Here is a 20,379-nt window from a genome sequence, read left to right as displayed (position 1 = left end):
GTCGGTATTTTGACTGTATTTCGAATATATTAGAGTTTTCGTATTTTCCGATTATTTGTGATTGTGTTTGTCAGCGTTTTCGTGATGTCGTGTTGATTTTATTATTGCCTAGGGTTGTTTATTTAATTACGTGTTGTGCCGTGTGATTTAATCGAGTCTGTTTGAGTCGTGTTGTTGATTTTACTGGTTTACCGGTTTACTGGTTTATTGGTTTTATCAATTTGTCTGTTTTGCTGTGCAAATTGTCATCGTTTTTATCGCGTTCGTGTCGTTCGATTTTATCGTATTTTAATCGTGTGCCGTTTAATATTATTTGTGCTTAATATTAATTGTGTTTAGTTGTTAATTAGTTTATTTAATTAGGATTAATATTATATTAGTTTATTATTATTATTATATAATATATAAATTATATTATTAATTTATGTTAGATATTTTTTTTTAGGTTTCCTATTGTTTAAGTAATCTAAATATATATTATTAATTTATGTTAGATATTTTTTAGGTTTCCTATTGTTTAAGTAATCTAAATATATATTATTAATTTATGTTAGATATTTTTTAGGTTTCCTATTGTTTAAGTAATCTAAATATATATTATTAATTTATGTTAGATATTTTTTAGGTTTCCTATTGTTTAAGTAATCTAAATATATATATATATATATATATATATATATATATATATATATATATATATATATATATATATAGATGTTGTTAGTAAGAGGAGATGAGGGGATCAGTAAGGAAAAAACGTGTGGTGAGAGAAACAGAGAATTGAAAAGAAATATTTTTCCAAAAGCATTACCGTATTTCACTTGCTCTTCATTTTCGGTAACCCAAAATCGTCCCGATTATTCACCGAAACACAAAACCGATTTCATATCTTTGAAGTTCGTTGAGTCCAGGTCACAAATATCCAAGTTTCAATTCATTCCGGCGTCGTTTCACCGATTAAAAGCGACGTTGAAGTCAGGTACTCAAGAAGGCAGCCAGCACTGCGTCGGTGACGGTTTCCAGCTTTCGGTCGATCATTTGGACGATCAGAAGTTCATCCTTTTCACACAAGGTAATATTCTTCACTTATCTCTGAAATCGGCAAAGTTCCGGCTTGCCGACATGTGTTTTAATATATTATTTATCTAAATATATATATATATATATATATATATATATATATATATATTAATTTGTCTATTATATATCTAAATAAATATATATATATATATATATATATATATATATATTATCTTTGTCTATTATATATATTTGTCTAATATATATATATATATATATATATATATATATATATATATATATATATATATATATATATATATATATACATATATATATATTTATATATATATATAGATATATATATATATATATATATATATATATATATATATATATATTACTTTTGTTTACTAAATATTGTTTATCTTTTATTATTATTTTGCATATATATTTTAATTAAATGTTTATTTACATCAAATGTTTATTTTGTCCAAAGTAAATGTTTATATTATTTTTTTTTTATATTTGTTTATGTTGTTACTAACCGTTTCGTTTCAGTTTCAGCTCGATTAACTCCACTAACTATTCGTAATACTAACTATTCATAGCTAACTGTGTTGTAATAATTTACTTTCTCGTATTTTTTTATTTTCTGTATTGTGCGTTTAATCGTATTGTTCACGTTTTATGTTAAAAAATCGAAAAATCCAAAAAAGAGAAACCCGATGCGATTCCAACGGTCGCCGTTTAAGAAACCCTTTTCACACACTCATAAGCTTACTCTTGGGCTTTCCTGTAATGAGCCCATTTATTTATTTCTTTAGGGTTTAGGCTCGTTCAAATCTAAAATCAACAAAACAGACTTTCCCCTTTTCTTTTGGGAGAACTACGTGGATTCTGATTTCTCCATTGCGCCTTGGAGATACGTAGGCATGAAGTCTACGACTTTATCGAGTCCAAAAACAATAAAATCAAGTTTTTTTCTCATCTCCCCAATCAAACGATCAAAGCGAAAAAAGCAAAGCATTCACATAAACATAAGCAAAAAGGTTCCTGTGGAGTACCACAGATGTAGAGGGTGCTAATACCTTCCCTTTGCATAACCAACCCCCGAACCCGTAACTCTAAAGGGATTTATCGTTATTTTTCCCTTCCTCTTTTTGGATAAAATAAAAGACGGTGGCGACTCTTGCATTTAAAATATTTTTCAAACGGGTTAAGTTCAATCAATACTTAATCTCGTGAAAAATCCCGCCGCGACAGAATGGCGACTCTGCTGGGGATAACATGATTAAATTTATTTGAGGGTTTAGCCTATCTTTGCTTGTTTATATGTTTGATTTGTGAATATTTGCTAAATTGTATTGTTTGTAATGTTTGTTATTTTGGGTTTTGGGGGATACTTTTGATAAATCCTATACCCGGATTTGGGGCACATTTGAGATAGGATGGATGATAATTCAGGTTGACTTGATAGGAGACAATCCTTACCGAGTTGACTTGAGCCTTTGTCCGCTTGGTGGAGGCCTCTTTGAGGGTGATAGTGCTAAACAAGTCATTTGTGAGGCATTGTTGCTTTCGACGGGCCCGTGAAGCCAAGGACCTTAGTTTACCTTTACCCCATCTTGGCCTTACTTAAGATGTGATGCGGTGACCACTTCGGACCAAAAGTATGGTTTGTGTTTGTTGCATTCATGCATGACATGCATTCATTCCCATCATTTCAACCTTTTTCCAAGGAACTTAAAGTGAGGATTGCAAATATTGCAGGAAACATGGATTTTGGACGGAGAAGTGTGAAAAAGTACAATCTCATCAATCCAAAGATAGATGAACTAAAGAAACTGGTTTCTTCGATCGCAGATCCTATTGGTTTCAGAGACAGATATGGGGCACTTATATCTTTATTGACACTTAGGATGGAAGAAGGGTTATTGCAGACATTAGTACAGTTCTATGATCCAGTCTATCACTGTTTCACATTCCCAGACTATCAACTCATGCCTACATTGGAAGAGTATGCCCAGTTGCTTCACATCCCAGTTGCTGATACAGTACCTTTCTCTGGTTCAGAAAAGTTACCCGAGCACAGTTCTCTTGCAAAAGTGTTGTACATGAAGAAGTCAGAATTCAAGAATAACTTCACCACCAAAGGAGGACTTCCAGGTTTCACTGCCAAGTTCTTAATGGGGAAGGTTTCTTATTTTGCCAGTCAAGGTTGTGATATTATTGTGGAGCATCTGTTCGCCTTGTTGATCTACGGTTTGTTACTATTTCCTAATATTGAAGGTTTTGTGGATTCATATGTTATACTCATCTTCCTAAGTGGTAATCCTGTTCCAACTTTGCTCGGGGACACCTATCATTCCATCCATTACCGTACTTTGAAAGGAGGAGGAACCATAGTCTGCTGTATACCGTTACTCTACAAATGGTTTGTCTCTCATCCTCCTAAGTCAGCTACTTTTTGGGATCGCAAGTCAGGACTTCAGTGGTCACAGAGGATTATGTCTCTTACCCAGTCAGATATTGCATGGTATAGTAGAGTTTTAGATGATGTGAAGATCATTGATAGTTGCGGGGAGTTCCCCAATGTGCCCCTCATGGGCACAAAGGGAATCATTTCTTATAATCCAGTACTTGCTAGGAGACAACTCGGTTACCCTATGAAGGACAAGCCTCCTAACATTCTTTTAGAAGGTATTTTCTTGAGGGACAACGAGGAGGACCCTACCATGAAAGAGAGAGTAGTAAGAGCTTGGCATCGTGTTTGTCGCAAAGGGAGACTTGAATTGGGTAAGAAAGATTGTACCTCCTATGAGCCGTACCTCCAGTGGATCAGAGCCAGAGCTATACAGTTGAAAATGCCATACCCACATCATGATCCTATCAAACCCGCTCCGTTGAAGACCCCCTACCTTCCGCTAGATGACAAAGAAGAACTCCAAGCCACCTTGGAGAGGGTCGAGAAAGAGAGAGACGCTTGGAAGGATAAGGCCCAGGTACTCGAAATGGAAAATGAAGAACTTCAGAGACAGTTAAAGGAGCAGAGTGGAGAAGATCGTGCAGGTAAACGTCCAAGGGTGCAAGAGGATTTATTTTCCTCAGGCACAACAGATTACTCCCAGATTCCACCGTCCTCAAGTGCATGGAAAGGTGTTGTAGACAGTTTGGTGAAGGAGAAAGCTTTTATGCAGAAGGCCTATGAAGAAAGAATTGAGAGACTTGAAGGACAACTCCTACTTGTTTATGCTCGTCCTGATGACACATGTCCTTAAATGGTTTTCTTGGTTGTATTTTGGGTTGATAACTTTGTATATTTTGATAAAAATGCTTAAAATGGAAAATTTTGTTTTGTTATCAAAAATGTTTGCAATTCTATCTTTCCCTTCACTTAGAGTTCCTTGGAAAATCATTCATTTTGCATATCTATGCATCACGTGCATACAGGTTGTCTGTCTTGGTCCAGTCTTCTAACAGTTGCTTCCCGCCAGCAGATCCATTTCAAGCTGACGCATAATTACAACACAAGAGCCAACTACAAAAGAAGAATGGAGATAACAGATAACGAGAACCGAGAATTGAAACCTCAGGTTGACCGCCTTTCTGCTATGGTCGAGACATTGATAGCAAACCAAGCAGCCCAAGCTGCTCAACTTCAAACAGCACAAGCTCAGGTTGCCGAAGCACAAGATGCACAGATCCAGGCGCAAGCACAGGCAGCAGAGATGCGCAACCAAATGTTAACCGCCCGTCTACAAGCATAGGAAGCCCAGGCTAGGGCTCAAGTTCATAATTTAGGACAGACTTCGGCACAGAATCAACCTCAAATTCAAAATCAGACAACAGCAGCACCCGTCACTACAGTCATCGCTTCAGAAATCAACGCTGTCCCAGTCACTCCTATTACCATCACAGCATCCCGTCCTTGGGAAATACCCAGGGATCTTAATTAAGATAGATATCAACAAGAGTTCGTTCCACCAAATGCTCCTGTCTTCACTAATGTGCCTCCCGTTGTTCACTATACTCCTCACCTAGGAGAACCTGTCTATCACGGCCCTACCCCAAGTGAGGATCCTGGTCTCAATGATAGAATGGATGAATTCCAGGATCAGTTTGCGGAATTACAAAAAGAGATAAAAGCTCTTCGTGGGAAAGAACTGTTTGGCAGAGATGTTAATGATATGTGTTTGGTTCCAGACGTAAGGATGCCAGCAAAATTTAAACTACCAGAATTTGAAAAGTACAAAGGAAGTTCTTGTCCACAGACCCATTTGGTTATGTACGTGCGAAAGATGTCAATGTACACCAACGACCAAAGGATGCTCATTCATTGTTTTCAAGACAGCCTTACCGGTGCAGCTTTACGCTGGTATATGGGATTAGACAGTTCTCAGATCAAGACTTTCAACGACTTAGGTGAGGCCTTTATCAAACATTTCAAATACAACCTGGACAATGTGCCAGACCGAGATCAGTTGAGGTCCATGCAACAAAGAGAAAAGGAGACATTCCGTGAATACGCGCAAAGGTGGCGCGAAATTGCAGCGCAGGTTGTTCCACCTATGGAAGAAAAGGAGATGACGAAAGTGTTCTTAAAGACTCTTGATACTTTTTATTACGAGAGGATGATTGCAAGCGCTCCTACAGACTTTACTGACATGGTAAACATGGGAGTCCGTTTAGAGGAAGCAGTTCGAGAAGGGCGTCTAGTTAGAGAAGGAAGTTCATCTTCAAGCGGGGCAAAGAGGTACGGCGGTTTTATGAAAAAGAAGGAAGAAGAAACTAATGCTGTGTCCTATAATCATCCAAGAAGGATCAATTATCCTTACCATTCCCAACACCAACATATAGCAGCCGTGACTCCAGTAATCACTTCCGCTCCAGTTCAAGACCAATACCCTCAGCAGCGTACCAACCGCTTCCAATAGAATACTCAGTATCAGCAACAACATCAACCTCAACAACATCAACATCAGTTACAACAACGTCCACCACAGCAACAAAGAAGAACCAATTTTGATCCAATTCCGATGTCATATGCAGAATTGTATCCAGCTTTGATCACTAAAAACCTTGTGCAACCACGACCACGACCTCCTGTACGAGAAGTGCTACCTTGGTGGTACAAGCCAGAGGTATCTTGTCCCTTTCATCAGAATGCTCCAGGTCATGACTTAGACAACTGTTTTGCTTTAAAGTTGGAAGTACAGAAGTTGACAAGAGCAGGTATCCTGACCTTCAAGAGCATGGGTCCCAATGTGAAGGACAATCCAATGCCAAGTCATGGTCCTTCATCAGTGAAAAATATAGAAGTTTGTCTCAATGAACAGCGTGTTACGAAGATAGAGGAGATTCGGCAGTCTTTGGTTGAAATTCATTCTGTTTCATGTGCTCATGGTCTATTCCAACATGACCACCAGATCTGTGGTACATGTTCAGTCAATTCAAGAGGTTGTAGAAAGATTCAAGATGATTTGCAAGGCGTCCTTGATCAGGGTTTGATTCAGATTTCTAGACAAGTGAGTTCTCCAGAATCACAAGAACAAGAGGTGAATGTCATCATTTCTTGCTTCAACATTCCAGAGAAAGTAGAGATAGCTTATCATCCGAGGGAGCCAGTGGTAATTTGCCCTCCGGGCCCAATGCCTTACACTTCAGATAAAGCGGTCCCCTACCGCTATGCAGCAACTATTATTGAGAACGGTAAAGAGGTCGAGATTAAAACCTTAGCCTCAGTTACCAATATCGCAGCAAATAGCCGAATGACGCGCAGTGGCCGCGTGTTCGCTCCGCCGGTTATCCCAAGTAGAAATGTTGAGAAAGATCCAGTAGTCGTTGTACCAGTGACAAGAGAAGCAGAAGGGAAAACAAGCAATTCAACCCTTGACAAAGAAACAGATGAACTACTCAGAATTATCAAGCTCAGTGACTACAAAGTGGTAGATCAGTTGCTACAGACACCGTCAAAAATCTCGATCCTGTCCTTATTATTGAACTCAGCTGTCCACAGAGAAGCACTACTGAAGGTGCTTGCTCAAGCCTTTGTAGAACAGGATATAACAGCAGAGCAGTTCAACAATGTTGTAGGCAGCATCACTTCGTGCAATGGCTTAGGCTTTTGTGATGAAGAACTGCCAGAAGAAGGAAAGAATCACAACTTCGCTCTCCATATCTCAGCCAATTGTCAAGGGGATTCTTTGTCTAATATCCTAATTGACACCGGTTCATCTCTGAATGTCATGCCCAAGTCTACCTTGTTAAATCTAAAGTACAAAGGAGGGCAAATGCGGCACAGTGGAATTATTGTGAAAGCGTTCGATGGATCAAGAAAAACAGTCATTAGAGAAGTTGATTTGCCTATTGGTATTAGACCACACGTATTCCAGATCACTTTCCAGGTTATGGACATAGTGCCAGCTTATAGCTGTCTGCTCGGACGCCCATGGATTCACGAGGCGGGTGCCATTACATCCACGTTACACCAAAAGTTAAAGTTTGTCAAGAATGGGCAAATAGTGACGGTTAATGGGGAGCAGGCTATGCTGATTAGCCACCTTTCATCGTTTAGTGTGATAGAAGTAGACGAGACGGCTGTTCAAACTCCATTTCAGGCCCTGACCATCGATGATTACAAGAAAAGTGAAGGTTCAATCGCGTCATTCAAAGACGCCCAGCAGATTGTCAAGACAGGTCCTACAGAAATGTGGGGCAAGGTGATAAAGTTTCCAGAAAACGTTAACCATGCAGGATTAGGCTTTGTTGATGGAAAACAAGTGCAGACTTCAGTGGTGCGACCTTTCAAAGATATCTTTCACAGCGGTGGGTTTATCAACATGGTAGCAGTTGAGGAGGATACTTTTGAGGGAAAGACAGAAGACGAAGGCCCCAGATTTGTGACACCAGGAGTAGTTATGAAGAACTGGACCGCAGTTGACATCCCACATTGTGTCCACATATCAAAGTAATTAGGCTTTTTAGTTTTCAAAAACCTTCCGCTTTAGCCCAAAGCGCGAAGCATTAATTTTGTAAAATGGGCACTTTTGTCAAAAACGTACTATCCATGAAAAAGATCTTTTGTGTTCCTATACACTTGTGTCCTTTTATCTTTTCAGCTTTTTCGGAAAATGGTAACAAAAAAAAACCTTAAAAAGAACACATTTTTGCATGTCATGGTCAGTCCTCTAAAAACAATTGTTTGTACAGGTTACTTAAACCCGTTGAACACGATGACATCATGCCCTCTCCCAACTTTGAACATTCTGTATTCGAAGTTTAAGAGGAAGAGTGGGATGAGATTCCAGAAGAGGTCGCCCGCCAGCTTGAAAATGAAGAAGACACTATTCGTCCATACAAGGAGCCTTTGGAAACAGTCAACTTGGGTTCGGAAGAAAATGTGAAAGAAGTCAAAATTGGAGCATTGTTATCCCCACAGGTCAAGGAGCAATTGATCAGCCTGTTGAAAGAGTATGTAGATGTGTTTGCTTGGTCTTATCAAGATATGCCTGGTCTCGACACTGACATCGTAGAGCACAAGCTACCTTTGAAGCCAGAATGTCCACCGGTCAAACAGAAATTAAGAAGAACACATCCAGATATGGCCGTCAAAATTAAAGAAGAAGTTCTGAAGCAAATAGATGCTGGTTTTCTTGCCACTTCAGTGTATCCATAGTGGATAGCAAATATTGTGCCAGTTCCTAAGAAGGACGGGAAGGTACGAATGTGTGTCGACTATCGTGACTTAAATAGAGCAAGCCCAAAGGATGATTTCCCCCTGCCTCACATTGACATGTTGGTAGACAATACAGCAAAGTTTGACATATTCTCCTTCATGGACGGATTCTCCGGGTATAACCAGATCAAAATGGCTCTCGAAGACATGGAAAAAACTACATTCATAACACCATGGGGAACATTCTGTTATCAAGTGATGCCGTTTGGGTTGAAGAACGCAGGTGCTACTTACCAGCGAGCCATGACAACGCTCTTTCACGATATGATGCACAAAGAGATTGAGGTTTATGTGGATGACATGATCGCGAAGTCTCGTTCAGAAGAAGGTCACTTAGTAGATCTATTGAAGCTGTTTCAACGATTGAGGAAGTTCCGTCTTCGCCTCAATCCGAATAAATGCACATTTGGCGTTAGGTCAGGTAAACTCTTGGGCTTCATTGTCAGCCAAAAAGGCATTGAAGTTGATCCAGATAAAGTAAAAGATATCCAAGAGATGCCCGCACCAAAAACAGAAAGGCAAGTGAGAGGTTTTCTAGGACGATTGAATTACATATCCCGGTGTATTTCTCACATGACTGCCACTTGTGAACCTATCTTCAAATTGCTGAGAAAGAGTCAGAATTGTGTTTGGACAGAGGATTGTCAGAAAGCATTTGACAGTATCAAAGAGTACCTCATGGAGCCTCCTATCTTGTTACCACCTGTTGCTGGAAGACCGTTGGTTATGTATTTGACAGTGCTTGAGAATTCTATGGGCTGTATTCTGGGTCAACAAGACGAAACTGGAAAGAAAGAACATGCCATTTACTACTTAAGCAAGAAATTTACTGACTGTGAATCACGATACTCCTTACTCGAGAAGACATGTTGTGCATTGGCTTGGGCTGCTAAGAGATTGAGGCAGTATATGTTAAGTCACACCACTTGGTTGATATCCAAAATGGATCCAATCAAGTACATTTTTGAGAAGCCTGCACTCACTAGTAAGATTTCCAGATGGCAGATGCTGTTATCAAAATACGACATTGAGTATCATACCCAGAAAGCTATCAAGAGCAGTGTGTTGGATGAGTACCTTGCTCACCAACCCGTTGAAGATCACGATGATAATGAGGATGAGTTTCCTGATGAAGATGTCATGTTCCTAAAATCCAGAGATTGTAAAGAGCCACTTCCTGAAGAAGGACCTGAACCAGATTCTCAATGGGGTTTAGTATTTGATGGAGCTTCCAACGTTTATGGACATGGAGTAGGTGCAGTCATTATCACTCCAGAAGGTTCTCATATTCCTTTCACGGCAAGAATTTGCTTTGAATATACAAACAACATTGCTGAATATGAAACCTGTATCATGGGTCTTGAAGAAGCCATTGACCTCCGCATCAAAAATCTTACTGTTTATGGTGACTCAATGTTAGTTATCAATCAGATCAAAGGAGAATAGGAAACACGCCACCCTGGCTTGATCCCATACAAAGACTATGCAAGAAGATTGTTGAATTTCTTCACCAAGGTTGAATTGCATCACATTCCTCGGGATGAGAATCATATGGCGGATGCTCTAGCTACGTTGTCTTCAATGTATCAAGTGGGTTTTCCAAACGAAGTACCCAAAATTGTGATCAAGCGACTTGATAGACCAGCACATGTGTTTACAGCTGAGGCCAGTTTTGATGATAAACCATGGTACCACGATATCAAGCATTTCCTTCAGACTCAGGAGTATCCTCTTGGAGCAACAGAAAAAGATAAAAAGACTTTGAGAAGATTGTCAGGCAGTTTCTTCCTTAATCAGAATGTGCTCTATAAAAGGAATTATGACATGGTCTTACTCAGATGTGTTGACAAAAAGGAAGCAGAAATGTTGATGAAAGAAGTTCACGAAGGGTCCTTTGGTACTCATGCAAACGGCCACTCTATGTCTAGAAAAATGTTGAGAGTTGGTTACTACTGGTTGACCATGGAATCAGATTGCTACAAATTTGTAAAGAAGTGTCACAAATGTCAGATCTACGCTGATAAGGTTCATGTACCACCAACCTTTTTGAATGTGATTTCTGCTCCTTGGCCATTCTCAATGTGGGGCATTGACATGATCGGTATGATTGAACCCAAAGCTTCCAACGGACACCGTTTCATTCTCGTGGCAATTGATTACTTCACCAAATGGGTGGAAGCAGCTTCGTATGCAAAGGTGACAAAGCAAGTGGTGGTCAGATTCATCAAAAATAATCTCATTTGCCGATATGGCATTCCAAACAAGATCATCACTGAGAATGGCTCCAATCTGAACAACAAAATGATGGATGAATTATGTGAAAGTTTCAGGATCGAGCATCACAACTCTTCTCCTTACCGTCCCAAGATGAATGGGGCAGTTGAAGCTGCAAATAAGAATATCAAGAAGATCATTCAAAAGATGGTTGTTACCTACAAAGATTGGCATGAAATGCTGCCTTTTGCACTACACGAATATAGAACATCAGTCCGTACTTCAACTGGGGCAACCCCATTTTCACTTGTATACGGTATGGAAGCTGTGTTACCGATAGAGGTTGAAATTCCATCAATGAGGATACTAATGGAAACTCAGTTGTCAGAGGCTGAATGGTGTCAAAGCAGATACGATCAGTTGAATTTGATTGAAGAAAAAAGAATGACTGCCTCGTGCCATGGACAGTTATATCAAAAGAGAATGAAGCAGGCATTTGATAGGAAGGTTAAGCCGAGAGAATTCAAAGAGGGTGACCTTGTGCTCAAGAAGATGATACTATTTCACAATGATTCTAGGGGCAAGTGGACTCCTAACTATGAAGGACCCTATGTTGTCAAGAAAGCCTTCTCAGGCGGTGCTTTAATTCTTACAAACATGGATGGTGAAGAGCTTCCACGTCCCGTGAATACAGATGCAGTCAAGAAATACTTTGCCTAAAAAATGAAAAGGACAACTCGCTAAGTTGAAAACCCGAAAGGGCGGCTTAGGCAAAAATGAGCGTCTCGGTGGACTGAAAACCTGAAAGGGCGGTCCAAGCAGAAATTAGAGACATAAAAAAACAAAGAGAATATTATCCCGGTAGATTGAAAACCCGAAAGGGCAATCTAGGCAAAAGTTAGGGATTTCAGGCAAGTAACTGCATAACAGAGATAAGATCATTGAAGTATCAGAATATTTTCAACAGTTCTCCAACTTTCTCAAGGCTGCAATACAGGTCAAAAGTGGAAGAGAGAATGATGTCATTGTAGTTCAACGTACCCTTTTTCCACGAAATTACCATTTTCCAATTTGTAAAGATCTATGGAATCACGCTGTTGGCTGATTACCATCCTATCAAATCAATTTGAGCCTATCTATATTTCTTGGCACTCTTAATTTTCATTTCAATTTACGAAAGTTCTTTTACTTTGACAGATATGTTTTGAAACAAAAGTTTTGAATTAAAAACAGTTTTTGAAAAATATAAAGATTATTTATTTTGATTTGTGGACATCAATAAAAGGATTGAGACATGTGGTCCCAGTAATTCTGAAATCATGTGATTCCAACTAGACATGTTCATGTTACTATCCTTATATGTATATGATGAAAAAAATCTCCACAGGTGTCTTGGCAGTAATATTTCTCCAGCAGAGGTTGTGATTCTGGATATCCCCAGCTATGCTTCCTAGTTTTTCTCAAGAGATCATGCAAGAAATATTTCAAGAAGTTTATTCCTTCACTTGGGGCATGAAGACTCCCCAGTTAATTGATCATGAAGACTCCCCGGTTAATTGATCATGAAGACTTTGATCCAAGTTTTAAGTTACAGATTTGGCCTATGGGATTACTACAGGTATTTCCCCAGTAATTTATTAAGGAGGGATCAGCAATGTCCCCAACAGAGGATGAGAAGGAAGATTTGATTTCCCTGAGCAGGAGTAATACAGAGGTCTCCATCCCTCAGCGAGTGAAGAAAGTTGATATTCAGAAACTATAGGGAATCTTCTGTTGTTCTCTGTCCATTCAATAGAAGGATATGTCTCCTCCTCAGTAATGTTTTGTAGTAAAAGAAGAGTGTGTTATGCATTTTAAGCAAATTCAAGAATTGCAGGATTTCTCCTGAAATTCTCATTTATATTCAAAGGTCAGACATCACTATTCCCCGACAGAGTCTCCTAGAGGAAAGATCTCGTAACCAGATATCAGACACCATAATCCCCCGCAGAGTCTTCAGATACAGAAAGTCTCCATGATAATTAAAGCAAAAAAATCAAGGATAGATTTCCCCTATATTCTTATTCCCTGGAAAGATACCACCTATCCCCAGCGGACTTTATCCCCAGCTGAGTCTTCTAGAAGAATAATCCCTTCTGCATTATCAGCAAATTCAAGAATTGCAGGACTTCTCTTACAATATCATCTTATTTCCAGAGGATAACACCTTGTATACCCAGCGGAGTCCTCAGAAAGGTCCAATCCTCATATACCTCACAAATTCAAGAACCACAGGGAATCTCCTGCATTTTTGAAGTAGAAGGCATCTCCATTCTTCTACGGAATCCTCAGCAGAGACAAACTTTTAAAGAAACCTGGATATGGTGCTCTTGTACCAATTCCCCAGCAAGTCTTTGTACTACTCCCTAGCGAGTCTCAGTGCAAATCTCCAGCAAGTCCTTATGCAGCTGTTAACATTTTTAGTTATTCCTAGTTTTGTCTGTCCATCATGCATTCATTACTAAATATTCATGCATATCTATGACATATCATGCTTGCATTCATATGCACCTTGTTTCCTTGTTTATATTGTGGGTTGAGTCAATCTCTCCATATAGAGTATCCTCATAAGCAGCAAAATACCTTTTATTGGTCATGTTCCCCACAGAGATCTATGCCTCGTGGAAGATGGTTGTTTCAGTTGTAAATCCTGATGAGTTCATCCCTCTTCAGTTGAAGTCTCGTTTGACCGTTTCTTTCTAGTTCTATCCTAGTTTGAACCTCGTGTCTCCAGATAAAGCTCAGAAATTGCAAGTAAAAGAAGGCAACAATATAGTCTTTGTGACTCTCATTCAGTAAAACAGACATGACATATATTGTGTCCAAGTCCTTTATACCTTCATCTTTGAGTTGGTACCCGTTACAAACTTGAGTTACCTACATCCATGAGTGGTAACCTTTGTTATCCCTCGGATAAATTAATTACTATCTCCATCTATGAGTTGATAACATCCTCACAGAAAGTTCCATGGTTCTACCTGCAACTTTGAGCTGGTAGCGTGCTTTCGTCTTTGAGTTTAGCACAGATTCCTTTTGATTCCACCTTCGTCTTTGAGTTGGTGAAGTACCTGCAACTTTGAGCTGGTAATATGCATTCATCTTTGAGTTCGCACATTTTCCTGTGATTCCATCTTCGTCTTTGAGTTGATGGAGTACCTTCATCTATGAGTAGGGTATGTTTGATCCTTGTTGAACTGATAGTGTGCTTTCGTCTTTGAGTCTGCACAGATAACTTCTGATTCCATCTTCGTCTTTGAGTTGATGGAGTACCTTCATCTATGAGTTAGGTACATTTTGTCCTTCCACCGTCATCTTTGAGTCGGTAATGATAAACATCTCCAGGAGAATATGTTCTAAATTCTTTTAAACACCTTTGTCAATGAATCGGTGGTTGCCTTCAACTTTGAGTCGGCATTTCTCTGTCTACCTCATCAATGAGTTGGTAGTGTGCATTCAACTGTAAGTCTGCACAATGATCCTTAGATCTGATTCTTCATCTACACCATCATCAATGAGTTGGAATTTGATTTCCCCAGCAGTGTTATTATCAATCTTTTGAAGCTTGCCTTCAACTTTAAGTTGGCATGTCCTGTTTACCTCATCAATGAGTGGGTAGTGAGCTGTCAACCATGAGTTAACGCAGTTCGATTCTTATTATGCCCTTGTTATACCTTCATCCTTGAGTTGGTATTCATCTTTTCTGTTACCTCCATCTTTGAGTTGGTAATGTACTGTCACATCAGTACTCTTGTTATATTGATCTTTTCCCACTTTCATCTATGAGATAGTGATGTATCGTCAACATTGAGTCGATATCTCTTTTCCTCCTATGAATAGGTAGTGAATCTTCCCCAGCTGAGTATTCTCAGTGTTTACCTTCATGCATTGAGTCGGTGTATGTCCTTCCCCATTAGAGTTTGCACTCCTATGTCTCTGTGTCTGTCTGTCTTTTGCATCATGCATACATGCATTTGCGGCCAAATTTTGTGGCATTTGTCATATTTAATTACCTTACGCCATTCGATAGCCTCCGGCTATCTGGCCTAAGTTAATTAAATAGGGGAATCTGTCGCACCCCAAAATTTGACTTTGGCTTTGTTGACCACATCTTGACTAATCTCGTTGTCTCGTATTTATCTCAATTTCGTAAACTTCGCGTGACAACTGGTTTGATTAGGTTTTGTGTGTTTTCGTTGCTTACCGTGTTGTATTTCGTTGTTTTAGCAAAACCTGGCCGATATCGTTGCCTCGTATTTATCTCGCTTATCTCTTTTGTGCGTGACATCGCTTCGATTAGGTTTTGTGCGTTTTTATCTATTTAATTGTTTGTTTGTCGGTATTTTGACTGTATTTCGAATATATTAGAGTTTTCGTATTGTCCGATTATTTGTGATTGTGTTTGTCAGTGTTTTCGTGATGTCGTGTTGATTTTATTATTGCCTAGGGTTGTTTATTTAATTACGTGTTGTGCCGTGTGATTTAATCGAGTCTATTTGAGTCGTGTTGTTGATTTTACTGGTTTACCGGTTTACTAGTTTATTGGTTTTATCAATTTGTCTGTTTTGCTGTGCAAATTGTCATCGTTTTTATCGCGTTCGTGTCACTCGATTTTATCGTATTTTAATCGTGTGCGTTTAATATTATTTGTGCTTAATATTAATTGTGTTTAGTTGTTAATTAGTTTATTTAATTAGGATTAATATTATATTAGTTTATTATTATTATTATATAATATATAAATTATATTATTAATTTATGTTAGATATTTTTTTTTTAGGTTTCCTATTGTTTAAGTAATCTAAATATATATTATTAATTTATGTTAGATATTTTTTAGATTTCCTATTGTTTAAGTAATCTAAATATATATTATTAATTTATGTTAGATATTTTTTAGGTTTTCTATTGTTTAAGTAATCTAAATATATATTATTAATTTATGTTAGATATTTTTTAGGTTTCCTATTGTTTAAGTAATCTAAATATATATATATATATAGATGTTGTTAGTAAGAGGAGAGGAGGGGATCAGTAAGGAAAAAACGTGTGGTGAGAGAAACAGAGAATTGAAAAGAAATATTTTTCCAAAAGCATTATCGTATTTCACTTGTTCTTCATTTTCGGTAACCCAAAATCGTCCCGATTATTCACCGAAACACAAAACCGATTTCATATCTTTGAAGTTCGTTGAGTCCAGGTCACAAATATCCAAGGTTCATTTCATTCCGACGTCGTTTCACCGATCAAAAGCGACGTTGAAGTCAGGTACTCACGAAGGCAGCCAGCACTGCGTCGGTGACGGTTTCCAGCTTTCGGTCGATCATTTGGACGATCAGAAGTTCATCCTCTTCACACAAGGTAATATTCTTCACTTATCTCTGAAATCGGCAAAATTCCGGCTTGCCGACATGTGTTTTAATATTTATTTATCTATATATATATATATATATATATATATATATATATATATAATATATATAATATTATTTTTGTCTATTATATATCTAAATAAATATATATATAATATATATTATATATATATATATATATATCTATATATATATATATATATATATATATATATTATCTTTGTCTATTATATATTATTTGTCTATATATATTATATATATATATATATATATATATATATATATATATATATTATCTTTGTCTATTATATATTATTTGTCTATATATATTATATATAGATATATATATATTATAAATATATATAATATATATATATATCTATATATATATTAGATATATATATATATATATATATATATATATATATATCTATTGTGTGTGTGTGTATATATTATTTTTGTCTATTATATATTATTTGTCTAAATGTACATATATATTTTTTTGTCTACTATATATTTTTTATCTAAAAATAAATAAATATATATATATATATAATATATGATATAATATATATATATATATATATATATATATATATATACTATAATATATATATATATTTATATATATATAGATATATATATATATAGATATATATATATATAGATATATATATATATTATATATATATATATCTATATATATATATATATATATATATATATATATATATATATATATATATATATATATTACTTTTGTTTACTAAATATTGTTTATCTTTTATTATTATTTTGCATATATGTTTTATTAAATGTTAGTTAATTAATTATTTGTTTAAATGTTTATTTTAATTAATGTTTATTTATATCAAATGTTTATTTTGTCTAAAGTAAATGTTTATATTATTTTTTTTTATATTTGTTTATGTTGTTACTAACCGTTTCGTTTCAGTTTCAGCTCGATTAACTCCACTAACTATTCGTAATACTAACTATTCATAGCTAACTGTGTTGTAATAATTTACTTTCTCGCATTTTTTTTATTTCCTGTCTTGTGCGTTTAATCGTATTGTTCACCTTTTATGTTAAAAAATCGAAAAATCCAAAAAAGAGAAACTCGATGCGATTCCAACGGTCGCCGTTTAAGAAACCCTTTTCACACACTCATAAGCTTACTCTTGGGCTTTCCTGTAATGAGCCCATTTATTTATTTCTTTAGGGTTTAGGCTCGTTCAAATCTAAAATCAACAAAACAAACTTTCCCCTTTTCTTTTGGGAGAACTACGTGGATTCTGATTTCTTCATTGCGCCTTGGAGATACGTAGGCATGAAGTCTACGACTTTATCGAGTCCAAAAACAATAAAATCAAGTTCTTTTCTCATCTCCCCAATCAAACGATCAAAGCGAAAAAAGCAAAGCATTCACATAAACATAAGCAAAAAGGTTTCTGTGGAGTACCACAGATGTAGAGGGTGCTAGTACCTTCCCTTTGCATAACCAACCCCCGAACCCGTAACTCTAAAGGGATTTATCGTTATTTTTCCCTTCCTCTTTTTGCATAAAATAAAAGACGGTGGCGACTCTTGCATTTAAAATATTTTTCAATCGGGTTAAGTTCAATCAATACTTAATCTCGTGAAAAATCCCGCCACGACAAGAACTAAAACATATTTTTCTAACAAAATGCTGAAGTGGACAACAACTATATTAAACCTTTAATCTCAACAACAAAATAAAACCTTAAATCTAAATAATAAAAACAAATAACCTATAATATCATCATAACAACATAAAAAAGAACGCTAAAACATTTACATATCTCAGCAAAAACAACAACATATAACCTTTAATCTCATCTTAGAAACAACAATAACGTAAAAACTTCAATGTCAATATTAACGGTAATAACAAAATTAAACATATGGTGTTTAGGGTCTAAATAACAAGAACAACAAAAACCCCTAAAGGAAAAATAGTTTGAACATAAAACAACAACAACATTATAATAACATAAATGGTTGGAATGTTTTACATACCGAAAATGTGATGATAAAGTCAAAGAAATGAGTTTTGTGTTTCCTTTTTATAAGTTTCGTAATTATTTTCCTTGTTCAGTACGAGTTGGAGAAGATATGACGGAGGATACTGAAGAAATGGTTCTTTGAACTTTTATGGAGATAGGGTTTTGTTAGGGGCTTGTTTTGTTCTGAAGGGAGATAAGGTTCGGTTATATATGTAATTTGTTTTAATATAAATAAATAAGGAGTATGATAACTTTTCACCTTAAACATGTTTAATAACCATGGGGAAATGTCCCTCAAGGACATGCTTCAAAGTGTCTCTCTGAGGGACATTTTCTCATGGAAGTTAAATACGACTGATGTGATAAGTTTTTTAGTTTTAATTTAAAAATAAAAATAAAAATCTAAGGAAGACACCACTTTTATAGTGAATAAAACATAAAATTGTTTTCATCGAGATTCGAAGTCTGTCCCTCAGGGACCCTTACCCATAGATGGTAACATCGATTGAGGAAAAAATTAGCTTAAAAAAATAAAATTAAAGAAATGGACCTAAGAGAACAAATTTTACGTCGATGAAAGAATTCCTCAAGGTAATGTTCCTTAGAAAATCTCCTATTTGTTGTAGCTATTATATAGGAAATAATTAGCTATAATGCAACAATTAATGGGTTTAGATGTTGTCTAAATGATTAAAAACTAAAAGCTAATCCATTAGACTAATCTAGAAAAATAAACCCTAATTTGTTACATATCGTAATCGATTAAAGGCTTTCCTAACCAATTAAGATCCAAATTTGCTTCTTAATTAATTAGATGAAATATATAACCAATTAGACAATGAGTTTAACATTTCAAATTATCATAATTGCTTCTCTATTCTTTACCCACTTTCGAGGTTTATTTTTTTAGAAGAGTTTAAAAAAAGTAGCCAGTGTGTACATCGCCATATCACTTCAAGAAAACCTATAGCTTAATTTACATGTATCTGATCAAATACAATATAAAAATACTAAGCTCCAGATGCACAAGATTTTACATCTTTAGCTCCTTCTATTTCATTGATTTGACTCTTTTGAGCTCTTTATCGAGAAACTTGGAATCTTTGCTTTGTGCTTCCTTCTTAGCTATTGATACTTGTGATTTAACTTTTTCTTTCCCAATTTTGATTATGAAAAACTTTAGAAGACTTTATCATGCACAACACATAGAACCACATTATTTCCATTTTTAATGACGGAAACTCATCTCTCATGCAGGTCGTAAACATAATGATATAGATGCTAATGAATGGAAAAGTTAACTCCTGCTTATAGATAAAGAGATTATAATCTAATTAATTCAAGATATATATGAAAAGAAATTGAGTACTTTGACATTTAGAAAATGAGAAAATAGAAGAAGAAAAAGATATAAATAACACAAAGAACAAAAATATCATAGTGAGAAGGGAAGAAGAAGAATAAGGAGAAGAAGTACTTAATAGATTAATCCATGCATGATTGATTTAAAACTCCTAACTCAATTATTATAAAATAGAAGTCTTATTTGGGATGGGGTTGAGTACAAATATCTTCCATGCGTTTAGATGAAAACACAAACACTAAAATTGTGTTCCTCATATGTCAAGATGCCATACAAAATATTGTAATAATGTGTATGACAAGTTATAGGCTGAATAGACTCAATAAATGAAAAATATAAATAACACTTGAATTGGTAACAATGTTTTTTGCAAAATCACCTATATTTGGAGGGTGTTAACCCAAAAAAGAAAATAGAGTCTTAGTAATCAGAAGTAAAAATTGGTCTGGTTTGAACTCTCCTAGTTCAATGCTGCTTTTCCTAATACTACTTGTGAATTTATATTTAAGAATCATTATAGAAATAACTCTACTCCTAATAGTCAGAAGTAAAATTGGTCTTATTTGAACTCACTTCATCCATTGATGCTTTCCCAATACCTCCCGTGAA

General features: G+C 36.1%; 2 protein-coding genes across 2 annotated transcripts in view; both read left to right on the top strand.

Moving 5' to 3' along the window:
* Positions 1-5,120: 5,120 nt before the first annotated feature.
* On the top strand, positions 5,121-5,957 carry LOC127122095 (uncharacterized). The gene has a single exon (XM_051052500.1). The coding sequence runs from the start codon at positions 5,121-5,123 to the stop codon at positions 5,955-5,957; it is 837 nt and encodes a 278-aa protein (XP_050908457.1).
* Positions 5,958-6,059: 102 nt separating this feature from the next.
* The window catches only part of LOC127122094 (uncharacterized), a 92,942-nt gene continuing 78,622 nt past the window's right edge, over positions 6,060-20,379 (top strand). Inside the window, exon 1 of the mRNA XM_051052499.1 lies at positions 6,060-7,934. Coding sequence (XP_050908456.1) covers positions 6,060-7,934 — 1,875 coding nt within the window. The remainder of the gene's footprint in view (positions 7,935-20,379) is intronic.

The sequence above is a fragment of the Lathyrus oleraceus genome, chromosome 2, assembly GCF_024323335.1.
Source record: "Lathyrus oleraceus cultivar Zhongwan6 chromosome 2, CAAS_Psat_ZW6_1.0, whole genome shotgun sequence".
NCBI lineage: Eukaryota > Viridiplantae > Streptophyta > Magnoliopsida > Fabales > Fabaceae > Lathyrus > Lathyrus oleraceus.
Note: the sequence above shows the minus strand (reverse complement) of the source record. Positions and strands in the feature narration are given on the sequence as shown.